The sequence below is a fragment of the Phyllostomus hastatus genome, unplaced genomic scaffold (genome assembly GCF_019186645.2).
Source record: "Phyllostomus hastatus isolate PE091 unplaced genomic scaffold, TTU_PhHast_1.1 phas_contig_57, whole genome shotgun sequence".
NCBI lineage: Eukaryota > Metazoa > Chordata > Mammalia > Chiroptera > Phyllostomidae > Phyllostomus > Phyllostomus hastatus.
In genome coordinates, this window is record NW_025333912.1 from 3832866 (window position 1) to 3846573 (window position 13708).

General features: G+C 37.6%; 1 protein-coding gene across 5 annotated transcripts in view; it reads right to left on the bottom strand.

Moving 5' to 3' along the window:
* Window positions 1-13708, bottom strand: part of ALS2 (alsin Rho guanine nucleotide exchange factor ALS2) — a 77241-nt gene that overhangs the window by 46023 nt on the left and 17510 nt on the right. For all 5 annotated transcript variants that reach the window (XR_006786699.1, XM_045847597.1, XM_045847594.1 and 2 more), the window contains 3 exons: window positions 7683-8040; window positions 5821-5989; window positions 4706-4802 (listed from right to left, as the gene is read on the bottom strand). Coding sequence is in view for 4 of the 5 variants with exons in the window: in XM_045847597.1 (XP_045703553.1) it covers window positions 4706-4802; window positions 5821-5989; window positions 7683-8040 (624 nt within the window). In the remaining variant the exon portion in view is untranslated. The remainder of the gene's footprint in view (window positions 1-4705; window positions 4803-5820; window positions 5990-7682; window positions 8041-13708) is intronic.

Sequence of the window (13708 nt, forward strand, 5' to 3'; positions counted from 1 at the left end):
AGATAAAATGTACATACAAATTGTAAAGTGCAAAATGGACTTTATTATCAATGCAGTTTTGTGACCTGGTATTTTTTACTTAATGGTATGCTTTGATATTTTTTCTATGTCAATAAACATAGAGCTACAACATCACTTATAACTACATAGAACCTTACTATGAGCATAGTTTAATCAATTAGTAAGTATATAAATAATTTCTTTCAAATTGTTAATATAAAGTTACATTAATTTTTTTGAATATACATACTTGTGTATCTATTTCCTTAGGATAAATTCCAGGCAAAGAACTCTGGGTCAATAAATATGATTTGTGATATATACTGACAAACTGTCTTCCAGCACAGTCCAATGCGCATTCTCACCAGCAATGTCTCTACCTTTTCCCCACATTTCACTAACACTTAGCATTAAATGCAATTCTTGCTAATGCGATAGGGGGAAATAAATGTTACTCTTATTTCAGTTTCAATTTGTTTACTAAGTGGTTAACTACCTTTTCACTCATTGCTGGCCATTTCTGTTTCTTCTTTCATGAATAGAATATAAATAGAATATAAACATTTCTATATAAATAAATATTCTATGACAATTTTTCATTATATGTCAGGTAACATCTTGTCATGTATGTTACAGATGTTTTTTCCCAGTTTGTTGTGTATCTTAATTTTGTTTGTGGGGTTTTTTTTTAAATTTTGTTTTGTATTTTTTTTGTTGTTTAGGATTGTTCATTAAGTAGACAAACATATCATCTTTCCTTACTAATTTCTGGTTTTGATGTCATGTCTTTTTCTACTCCTAAGGTTATTTCTTACAAATCACCTAAATTTGTTCTTTCACATGTAAGGGTCTATTTTGTAAACATATGTCTTTAATTCATCCAGAAGTAGAATATGTAAAGCTATCTTAATTTTATCCTGCAAATAAGATGCCGGTGGTTCCAACAGCACTTATTGAACACTTAGTTTTGTTTCTCTGACTGATTTGAAATGCCCATTTTCATCACATTACTTGGGTCTATTTCTAGTCTACAGGAATATTTCTGTTCCACCATCTTTTTGTACTTTCACAATGTATTTATATGGCTAATTCTAATCCACCCTTTCTGTTCATTTTCAGAATTTATGTGGCTCACTGCCTATCTTCACTCTACGAGAACAGTTTTGGAGTCATTTTATGAAGTTGTAAATATTATATTGGAATATTTGGGGGATTGTATTGAATTTACTCTGTACTGATTTAATGACCAAGGAAGAAGTGGCATTTTTGCAACACTGACTCTTCTCATCTGAAAATAAAACCTCTCTCCCTTTATTTCTATCTTCTTTTATGACCTATTAGAAGAGTTCTTGAGTTTGTGTAATAGAGGGTCTACATATTTCCAAAGACTATTCCTATTTCCTTAATACTTTTGTTGTCATTGTGAACAGCTTTTTTCCTTGGCATGTTTTCTACTTTACTTTGTGTGTATAAGGCAGCTAGCAATTATGTTTATTTTATAACTAACCACATTCCTAATCTCTTAAAGACTTTTAGATGATTCGTCATGTTAATAGCAATATATTATCCATTTCTTTCCTAATATTCATAGTTATTTATATGTGCTATGTTAGTTTTTGGCTAGCCTGCTATGTGAAATTTAAAATAAAATATTTAATGCATTTAGAATTTTTCATTGACTTTTTCTAAAAAGATAAAGGAAATGATGAAGAATCATTATATTATATATTTAAGAATAACTTAAAACAACTACTTTTATAAGGAGGGTTTATGTATATGGTCCTGGCTTTAAGTGATTCTGGAGGTCACTTTCAGGTCCCACAATTTGTTTAAAAAATTATTTCATTGATTATGCTATTACAGTTGTGCTGATTTTTCCCTCTTTGCCCCCCTTCAAACAATATCTGCCCCCCAACTCCCTCAGGCAATCCCCCAACCATCGTTCATGTCCATGAGTCACACATATAAGTTCTTTGGCTACTCCATTTCCTACACTGTACTGTGGCTATTCTGTACCTTCCTATTTGTACTTCTTAATCCTCTCACTCTCCACCCATTATCCCCCATTCCCCTCCCATCTGGCACCCATCAAAACGTTCTCCATATCCATGATTCTGTCTCTGTTGTTCTTATTTGCTTAGTTTGGTTTTTAGATTCAATTTTTGATAGATTTGTGTTTGTTGCCATTTCATTGTTCATAGTTTTGATCTTCTTTTTCTTAAATAAGTCCCTTTAACATTTCATATAATGGTTTGGTGATGATGAACACCTTTATTTCTCTCTTGTCTGGGAAGCTCTTTATTGGCCCTTTGATTCTAAATGACAGCTTTACTAGGTAGAGCAATCTTGGCTGTAGGTCCCTGCTTTGCATGACTTTGAATATTTATTGCCACTCCCATCTAGCCTGAAAATTTTTTTTTGAGAAATCAGCTGACAGTCCTATGGGAACTCCCTTATAGGTAACTAACTGCTTTTCTCTTGCTGCTTTTAAGGTTCTTTATCTATAACCATTGGCATTTTAATTATGATGTGTCTTGGAGTGGGCCTCTTTGCATCCATCTTATTTAGGACTTTCAGTGCTTCCTGGACTTGTATGTCTAGTTCCTTCACCAAATTAGGGGAATTTTCTTTCATTATTTTTTCAGAAAGTTTTCCCATGTCTTGTTCTTTCTCTTCTCTTTCCATCACCCTTATGATGTAAATGTTGGTATGCTTGAAGTTGTCCCAGAGGCTCCTTACACTATCATTTTTTTGGATTCTTTTTTCTTCTTGCTGTTCTGATTGGTTGTTTTTTGCTTCTTTGTGTTCCAAATCATTGATTTGATTCTTGGATTGATCCACTCTACTGTTGATTCTCTGTAAATTGTTATTTCAGTTAGTGTATTCTTTGTTTCTGACTGGACCCTTTTTATGTTGCCAAGGTCCTCACTAAGTTCCATGAGCATCCTTATAATGAGTGTTTTGAACTCTACATGTCATATATTGCTCATCTCCATTTTGTTTAGCTCTTTTGCTGGAGTTTTGATCTGTTCTTTCATTTGGACCATTTTCTTTGTCTCATTTTGGCAGCCTCCCTGTGTTTGTTTCTATGAATTAGGTAGAGCTGCTTGGACTTCATGTCTTGGTAGTGTGGCCTAATGTAGTAGTTATCCTGTAGGATACCAGTGGCACGGTCTCCCCTATTACCCAAGCTGGGTACTAGAGGCATGCACTTCATATGGGCTAAGTATACCCTCCTCTTGTAGTTGAGCCTTGGTTGCTGTTGGCAGATCAATGGGAGGGACTTACACAGACCAGTAAGCTCCAAGGACTGGCTGTGACCACTGACCACTAACCTGTACCTTCCATGGAGAATCAGCTGTGCAGGGGCAGGGTGGTGGAGGTCTGACATGGTCTGCAGCTGTCCACTAGGTACACTGGCGCTGGGGTTTCCTGGGAGGTGCAGGCCAAGGTGGGCCCCTACCTATGTTTTGCCCAGAGCCACCCTACCTGAACTATAAAGCAATCTGAGATGGCTGGTACTTGTGCTGGGTGGGCCTGGAGATTCCTAGGTGAAGCCAGCCTGTGAATCTAGGCTGACTACTAGTGCCAAGCCTGGGATTCACTGAAGCCAGCTGTTGCTTGTTGGAGAGGATTTAGGACATTGTGAAGCATGAGCCATGACCAGCCATTCATATGGAAAAGCCACTTCAATGGGCCCCTATGTTGGGTGGGGTAGAGTCTCTGGGGATCTCCAAGGCAGGTCACATAGTGTTAGTCAGGCTGATGTAATCTCAGCTATGGCACCAGCGTACTGGCTCTGTGGGGGCAGAGTTTACAAAAGGGACAATGATCTCTGCTCACCTCAATACCAGATATTTCAGCTTCTCTCTATATACCACTGGTGCCTTTCAAGCTGCTACCCTAATGCTGGGAGTCTAAATAGGTGAGTCCATGTGTGGGTCCTTTAAGAGTAACTCTTTGGAGTTCCAGCAGTTTTCTTCTACTGACCCAAGCCCTGCTGGTTTTTGCAGCCAGAAGTTGTGGGGACTTATCTTCCTAGCACTGGAATCCTGGGCTGCAGGGTCTTGTATGGGGCTGGGACTCCTAGCTCCCATAATATCCCTCCCGGATTTTTATCCACCACACGTGGGTGTGGGACCAGTCTATTCCACATCTGTGCCCCTCCTACCAGTATGGATGGATGTGGTTTCTTTAATTCCTTAGTTGTCATACTTCCATTCTATTTGATTTCTGATGTGATGGTTGTTCTATAATTTAGTTGAAATTTTGATGTGGTTGTGTGAAGAGACAAGCCATCTATGCCTATGCAGCCATCTTGACTGGAAGTACCCAGGTCCCACAATTTTAAAAGAGAAAAATGCCTTTGTTTTCTTTTTTTAGTGTCTTACTTAAGGAAACTCACCAATACCCTGGAAAAGTTTGAGCTGTTTTTACATGAAAGCACATTATAGAAAGATTCTTTGACAGGTAGACCAGTGTTTAATCCAAACTCTACTATCACATGTGCGCCTTTAGACAAGTTACATAATTTCTCTAAACCTTCTTATAAAATGGAAATACTGCTATGCAACATAAAACACTAGATAGATCAAGTGAAATATGGGACTGTTGCCTGACACACAGCAGATAATAAATACTATTTAATCTTGTTACTCAGGTCTTCCATGAAACGTAGAAAAGCTTTTAATAGTTTGCCTCCTACCTGAGATTTTGCAGTAAGTGCAAGAGAATGGTAACCACCTGCCTCCAGATGGATTACTTCTTTTCCATCCAGACATTTCACACACAACGGTTGAAGCCTTAAAGAAAAGCACACACACACATGCACACAAACTCAACGTAAATATTTGCAGCTAGAATCAAGACTTTTCTCAAATTATATAGTAAGTGCTTTCAAGTAATAATAAACATTTCAAAAGAAAACAGTGAAATAAAAATGATGGATATATGTTCAAGCTACTCCTAAATGGAAGTAATTTTGGATAGTTTTAATCTTTGTCTTTCAATCACTAATTAACCACCATAATTCAGAACATGTTAAGAATCATATAACTACTAAATGAGTCATATGGTACAGAGACTACTTAGGACACAATGAAATATAACCACAGGAAGGAGTTAAGTCTTTTTTTTTAATGCCACGGTGGCCTACACTCTGCTAAGAATAGAGACATTAACTGACTACTTTAGATAATCATTCAATTTATACACCTTCACAAATGTCTAATTTGTTAATATCATAAGATTTCCCCTTAGACAACAGTTTTTCCCTGAGTTATATGGATAGACATGGTTTAATATTGCAGTTACAGTTATTCTGGCAGCAGCTGAGAAATATCCTTGAAGCTAAAACAATGTTGGTTCTTTCTTTATGAGTTAAAAACTTGAATCATTCAATGAAATGCAACCTTATCACAAACACACTTTCCTGTTTCAAGATGAATATACAGGGTGGGGCAAGAGTAGGTTTGTACAGCTGTGTACAAACTGAGTACACAAACCACAGTTTATTCTTGCATTATTCTCTCTTAATTATTGTATTATTTTCCATACGAACAACAGTCAACCCACTTTTGCCCAACCCTGTACATCAAAGATGGGATGGAAAGGTACACCATGGGTACCTAAGTCCTTTATTGCTAGGAGCAAACTCGAGACTAAGATGACAGCTGTTTTTCAAATCCGAGTTAATAGTGTATAATAATTCTGAATTAGAAGAGACCAGATTTGCTCTATGAGGAAATAAAGATTTAAAGACCTTTGCAGGAGACAGGTTACTTAAGTCACTTCCTAACAGTGAATACTGGCAGCACTCACCTGGGCAGAACATCGCCATGGCCCAGCTGCCCTTCCTTCCCTTTTCCCCATGTCCACACCTCTGTTCTCAGAGAAGGTAGGAGTGCATCTGCTTCTCCACTGTATGTAGGAGTTAGAACCACTGTCCGTGTTTTCACCCGTGCAGCTTTTCTTAGCAGCCTGGGGGAAACTGAAACAAACCACAGATAGGGTGAGGGAGCAGATGAGGAGTGGGGGAGGGGAAAGAGATATCATTCTGATAAACTATTGATTTTCAAAGAAATACACTAACATGGTTTTGTGAAGCCTAGTCTATAGGCTCTCTGCAAAAATAGTCAAATGAGTTTGGCAAATGCTGCCTACTACACTCTATCCTCCACTACCAGCCTGTAAAGTCACACATACATTAACATACTAAAGGGACTGACAAGTCCTGTGATTAAAAGCCCTGCTTATATCTGTCTAATCCAGGTCCCTTCCAAACATCTGTTCATAGAACCCTATTCTGTATGACATTTCTGTGTAACAAAAATCAGTATTCCACATTTGTGATCAAAGATGTCTCAAAGATAAAATGCTAGAGGACTTTTAAGAATAAGAAAATTTTGGCACAATATTCTTCTTCAGACTTAATACAATTCATGGGCTTTCTTTATACACATATACTCAAATTAAGAAAGGCTATGGGTTTTATTTGCGTAGATGAAAATCTAGTGGCAATGAGAATTAGGAGGCAGGATAACTTAAGTGCTCAGTAGCACAAGAAAGTGTAATGAGTTTAGCAGAACAAGTGTAGGAAAAAGGAACAGAGAAGAAAAGGTAAATTATATTATGGTATAGGAGCTTTGCACAAAATGATGCAAACCAAGGGCTAGTAAACTATAGCCAGTGGGTCAAATACAGCCCAATGCTTATTTTTGTAAATAAGGTTTTATTGGAATATACCTTTGATCATTCATTATCTATTACCTTTGGCTGCTTTTAAGCAACAACAGCAAAGTTAAGTAGTTGTAACAGAGATTATGCATATTGCCTGAAAATCATAAAATATATCTCTTAAACTCTTTACAGAAAAAGTTTGCCAACTCCTAGTCAAATGCAATACTTCTCAAACTTGAAAGTGCATACTAGTCACCTGGGGATCTTGTTCTAATGAAAATTCTGATTCGTTAGGTTTGAAGAGGAGCCTGACATCCTGCATTTCTAACAAATTCCCAGATGCTACTGAAATTGCTGGTGTGTAGGATACATTTTGAGAAGCAGAAGTCTACATGACTAAGATTCCTAAACTGATGGAGAAACATAGGAGCAACTGCATAATATTCTTAATATTCTAAGCATTTACTGCTAGTGGTTTCAGAAAATGAAGGTTTTCTCTTATTGATGCTTAAAATTATCTATACTTTCAGGTCAAGTATGTAACTATGCATATATCCAAGGGTGACATCAGCAACTTCACCTACCTGGAGTATAGGCCCCAACTAGGAAATAAGGAAGCCATTGCTACATTCCAGAACAAAATAAGGTTCATAATAAAGTTCATAAGTGGGAGCAAACATCATAAAAAAGTTAGGTTCTAAACTTATTTCTAGAGCAGACAAATACGTAACTTTCTTTTATTTGTAACTTTCTTTTAAAACCATCATTAAATAAATTTTGACATTTCAATGTCAGCTTTAGCAATTTGGAAAGCTCATTTATATAGTATGGAAAGTATAGTATCCATACTATATAATGGATATTATATATCCACATACCATTTACATAGTATGGAAAGTATGGATAGTATTTATATGGTTTGGAAAGCTAATAATATAGTATGTGATGTCAGGAGCATTTGGATTCAGTACAAGTCAATTCACAAAACCTGGCTATTTCCTTACCTTGTGACAGCAATCCAGGGAGGGAGAGTCTTCGGCTGCCTCCCTCTGATTCTTCTTCTCTGATATCCACAAGACTTGAACTTTTCTTTCCTTGCATTGATTCCTGTTTAACCTGTTCTTCTCTGCTATCTTTCAGACCTTCTGGTCCTATGGAACCACTGCCTGCCTGAGCTCCAGGTTCACAAGGGGCTGTATTATAAAAGTTCATAACTTTTTTAAGAGACAAGGCCCCAGCTTCGTATGTAGCAGCCACTCGCACACCAACGGCAGATGCACAAGAGACCACCAGGCTGTTTAGGGCTGAGGTGCTTGTGGTTGGTGGGCTGTGAAGATTTGGAATTGCTTCTTCTACAAGAGGCTAAAATATATACACATAAAAAAGTATATAAAAATATGATCCCTCATACAATAGCAATCAATAAAAAAAATTTAACATCCATCACTACTTGCACATACAAGAATATAATAAAGTCTTGTTATCTCCAACTTAAACATATTATCATCTATTTGACATTATATGAAAATGAGTATGCAAAATACAGTTCCTTATCAAAAGTACTTCCTTTTTAGTGTTGTATTTTTGTATGGTATTTAAAAATAAGCCTTGGCCACTTTCATAAAATTAAGCATAGTAAAAAGGGAAAGGAGAATAAAGGTGTAGAAAACATAATCTTTAATATGAAGTATACTGTGACAGCCCTGAATACAAGGTTGAAAAGATGAAAGTTTTATTATCTTATCACTTTTATGAAAATTTACATAGAATGCTTCTAAGAAATATCAGGGAAAAAATTATACGTTTTTAAAAAAGCTTTTCCTGTCCTGGCTGGTGTGGCTCAATGGATTGAGTGTAGGCCTGTGAACCAAAGGGTTGCCGGTTCTGTTCCCACTCGGGGCACATGCCTGGGTGGAGAGCCAGGTCCCCAGTAGAGGATGCATGACAGGCAACCACAGATTGATGTTTCTCTCCCTCTCTTTCTCCCTCCCTTCCCTTCTCTCTAAAAATAAATAAATAAAATCTTTTTAAAAATAAAATAAAAAAGCTTTTCCTAAAATGTTTTATAAATATAAATTTAGACACAACATATATAGGCAGAAAAATAAGTTATTTTTTGGCCTATCAGCCCCTAAATTATGTTCTTAGTTCAACTCCTTCTACTATTTCATCAATGAGTTATTTTCCATGACCCAGGAGCTAAGTAAACTGAAGTTATTATATTTGCTCTCACTACCACAAAGAGTAAATGTGGTAGGTTAATAATTAAACATTTGGAACCAATGTTCTTTGTGTTATTCATTGCTGTATTAGAAAGTCAAACTAAAGTTTTCTAATATCTTAATGAAAAATCAGTTGAAATTTATTATGAACTGTCAAGCACCATTATTTATTAAAAAGTACCTAAATAACTACATACAAAAGCTTTTGACTTACCAGCACAGGTCACAGTAAACAATTTGCTTCCTATGCTACCCTAAGGTCAAAGGGTATATACACAGTCCTTAATTTATCCTGAACTAAAAACCAAACCAAAAAAAAATTTTTAACATTGGCTTTTGAGATATTTTAAAAAATCCTTACACAAGGGCTTTCCCCTCCCCTCATTTTAGATATAGAGGAAAGGAGAGAGAAGCATCAATGTGCGAGAGAAACATCAATTAGGTGCCTTCTCGTATGGGCCTGACCAGGGACTGAACCTGCAACCTGAGTATGTGCCCTGCCTGGGACTCAAACCTTTGGGTCTATGAAACAATGCTCCAACCAACTGAGCCACATCAGCTAGGGCAGCTTTTGATGATCTTAAAGGAAATAACTACTGTTGACTAGAACAGTATTTGACAGATACTCAATACATTTGTGGAATTAAATACTAAATTCAAGACAGCTATTTCTGTGCAAGTGAGTCATTAACTAAAATACAGCATGGAGCAAAAATAGGTTTACAATGGTTAGTATGCGAAACACATCTTATTCTTGTATTATTATTTATTAATTACTGTATTATTTTCCATACAAACAACTGTAAACCTACTTTTGATAATCCTATATTTAACAAATAAATGTTCCATTTAAAACAAAAGACCAATATAAAGCCTGTAACTTCCTTGGTGACACAGTCGCCATATTGTTTAGAAGAACCAGCACCACGAGTTCTACCCTTTGTTTACCAAGGCACCTAACAGAAGCAGCAATGGCATTTAGGGGTGACTACTTTAGGATGTCCTTACCATTATGTAAAAAAAAAGTCACAAAATTCTATCTTATATAAACTTTAAACTATTGTTTTAAGAAGCTCCTCTACTTAATTATATTTAACAATACATAAAGTAAATAAACAAAACAAAATAAAAAAACACAGCTAGCAATGTTGATGAAAGACATAATTTTAGGAGTTCCAGTCCACCAATAATGAAATTCAATAGTGAAAAATAAGCTTCATTGACAAATATTTTGATTTATTTCACAAAGTAAGATTCTCTTTCAGTTATATCTGGCCAAAGGAGAAAAAAAATGTCCTAGAAGTAGCCATATAACACACATACTATTTGCAAAAATTGAATTAAATGTAGTATAAACACACATTGCCAAAACTAGCACAGGTGGGAGATTTTCCAAAATGGCAGCCTAGGTAAACATGCCTTACCTCCTCACACAACTACATCAAGAACCATCACTCAGAACTGTTAGCAATAGAGCCAAATGGAAGTCCACAACTACAGAATTAAAGAAGAACCTGCATCTATCCACACTGGTAGGAGCGGGGTAGATCCAGAGAGACAGAGATGCAGAGATGCAGAATGGGCTGATCCCACACCCACATGTGGTGGATAACCAACAGGAGGGATATCTTGGGAGCGAGGGATCCCAGCCCCACAAGCCCAGGGTTCCAGTGCCAGGAAGGTTAAGTCCCCATAACTTCTGGTGGTAAAAACCAGTGGGGATTGAGTGAGCAGAAGAAATTATATACTCCCAAGCAGTTCCTCTTAAAGGGCCCATGCACAGACTTACTCTGACTCACTCCCTGTGAGCCTCAGGACCAGGACAATAGCTTGAAAGGCACCAGTGGCATATGGGGAGGAGCTTCAGTGTCTGGCATCAGGCTGAGAGCTGGGAGACAGCTTTCTGACAGACAGAACTGCTGGCAGAGGCCACTGTTCCTTTTCTGAGCCCTCCCCCACAGAGCCATAGAGCAGCAGGCACCATATCTGAGAGTCCATCAGTCTGACTCACATTGTTTGCCCCACCCTTATGATTCCTTGTGGCTCTGTGCCACCCAACTTACCCCAAGAGTTTGGGCCCACCCAAACTCTTAACTGTCACTTTTCCATATGAATGCCTTATCTTACCTCATACTTCAGATCTTCCTATATCCTCTCAAACAATCACCAGCTGGCCTCAACAAGCCTCCCCCCTACCCCCAACCTCTTGCTAGGTGGCCCCAGGCCCAGCACTAATAACAGCTGGCCTTGGTTCACAGCCTGGCCATGTTTGGCCACCTCCAAGCCCTACACAAGTAGTAGCTATCTGCAGATTGCTTTATAGCTTATGCCAAGTGGCCCCAGATAGAACACAGGTGGTGGCTGACCTTGGCCTGCACCTCCTGGGAAATCCCAGAGCCTGTGCACCTGGTAAACAGCTATATACCACGTCAGATCACCGCTATCTAACAACTTCCACAACTGACACAGTCAAGAGGTAGACTCAGCAGGCACTAGAGCCCTGCTGAGGTAAGTCCTGCCCTGTGGAGTGGCCTCCAAGATCCTCCATGGAGGGTGGAGGTCAGTAGTCAGTGGTCACGACCAGTCCTTGCAGCTGATTGGCCTGGCCAAATCCCTTCCATTGATTTTCCAACACCAATCAGGGCTCAACTACAAGAGGAGGGTGTACTCAGCCCACACAAAGGGTACACCTTGAGTATCCAGCTTAGGTGATACGGGAGGCTGTGCCACTGGACTCTACAGAACATCTACTACATTAGGGTACACCACCAAGACAGAGAGTCACAGAAGGTATATCTAACGCATAAAAACTCACAGGGAGGCTGCCAAAATGAGGAGACAAAGAAGCATAGCCTATATGAAGGAACAGATCAAAATTCCAGAAAAAGAACTAAATGAAATGGAGATAAGCAATCTATCAGCTGCAGAGTTCAAAACACTGATTATAAAGATGCTCATGGAACTCAGTGAGGATCTCAACAGCATAAAAAAGAAACAGCCATAAGTGAAGGATACACTAATTGAAATAAAGAACAATTTACAGGGAATCAACAGTAGAGTGGATGAAGCAGAGAATAAAATCAATGATTTGAAACATAAAGAAGCAAAAACAACCAATAAGAACAGCAAGAAGAAAAAAGAATCCAAAAAAATAATGATAGTGTAAGGAGCCTCTGGGACAACTTCAAGCATACCAACATTTACATCATAAGGATGATGGAAGAAGAGAAAGAGCAAGACATGGGAAAACTTTCTGAAAAAATAATGAAAGAAAATTCCCCTAATTTGCTGAAGGAACTAGACATACAAGTCCAGGAAGCACCGAAAGTCCTAAATAAGATGGATGCAAAGAGGCCCACTCCAAGACACAGCATAATTAAAATGCCAAAGGTTAAAGATAAAGGAAGAATCTGAAAAGCAGCAAGAGAAAAGCAGCTAGTTACCTATAAAGGAGTTCCCATAAGACTGTCAGCTGATTTCTCAAAGGAAACTTTTGCAGGCTGGAAGGGATTGGCAAGAAACAGTCAAAGTCATGCAAAGCAGGTACCTACAGCCAGGACTGCTCTACCCAGCAAAGCTATCATTTAGAACTGAAGGGCTATAAAGAGCTTCCGAGACAAGAAAAACTAAAGGAATCCATCATCACCAAGCCATTATTATATGAAACATTAAAGGGTCTTATATAAGAAAAAGAAGATGATCAAAACTATGAACAATAAAATGACAATAAATACATATCTATCAATGATTGAACATAAAAAACAAACTAAGCAAACAAGCAGAACAGAAACAAAACCATATATGCAGAAATGTTTTGATGGTTGCCAGAGGGCAGAGAGGGTCTAGGGGAAAGAGTGAAGAGGTGAAGGGATTAAGAAGTACAAATTGGTAGTTATAGAATAACCACGGAGTTGTAAAGTACAGTATAGGAAATGGAGTAGGCAAAGAATTTATATGCATGACCAATGAACATGAACGAAGGTGTGGGGACTGCCCGAGAAAGTGGAGGGTGCTGGGTGGAGGGGAGCAAAGGGAGAGAAATTGGGACTTTAATAACATAATCAATAAAAAATAATTAAAAATAAAATACATTTAAAAATTGCTGTCTAAAGAAAAAGAAAAACTAGCACAAGTAGCAAAAACTTTAAATGTTTAACCAAAAAAGCCCAAAGAAAAATGCAGCTTCAATAATGATAATCTAATAATCAAATAAACCTATACAAAATAATCTTCAATTTAATAAATCAGAGGAATGACTTTTCTATTTTTTAATATGTATTTTCTTTTGTTTTGTTTACAGATTTTATTTATTTTTAGACAGAGGGCCAGGGAGGGAGAGAAACATCAATGTGTGCTTGCCTCTTGTGCACCCCGCACTGGGAACCAGGTCTGAAACCCAGGCATGTGCCCTGACTGGGAATGAAACCTGTGACCCTTTGGTTTGCAGGCCAGTGCTCAATCCACTGGGCCACATCAACCAGGGCCAGAGAAATGACTTTTAAAAAGTCAAACTTTTTCATAAACATGTACAAGTCTGGAAATTTTGTACATGCATTTCTGCTAAATTATTCTTTTTGTTTGGATTTTTATCATACCTTTCTCCAAACAGCTTATTCTTAATTTTTAAAAAATCAAACATCCACTAGGTTTAATGATTAGACTGTCAAATAAAAAAGCTGTTTTTAAAAACACTTCTAAGTCATGTTCTCTTTCTGAGGGAGTAAACAGAAATAAAAAATCAAAAGGTTTGTCATTTCACAATCCTGAGAAAACATTCCTTTTATGATCAGATGTTTTTATTTGTTTTG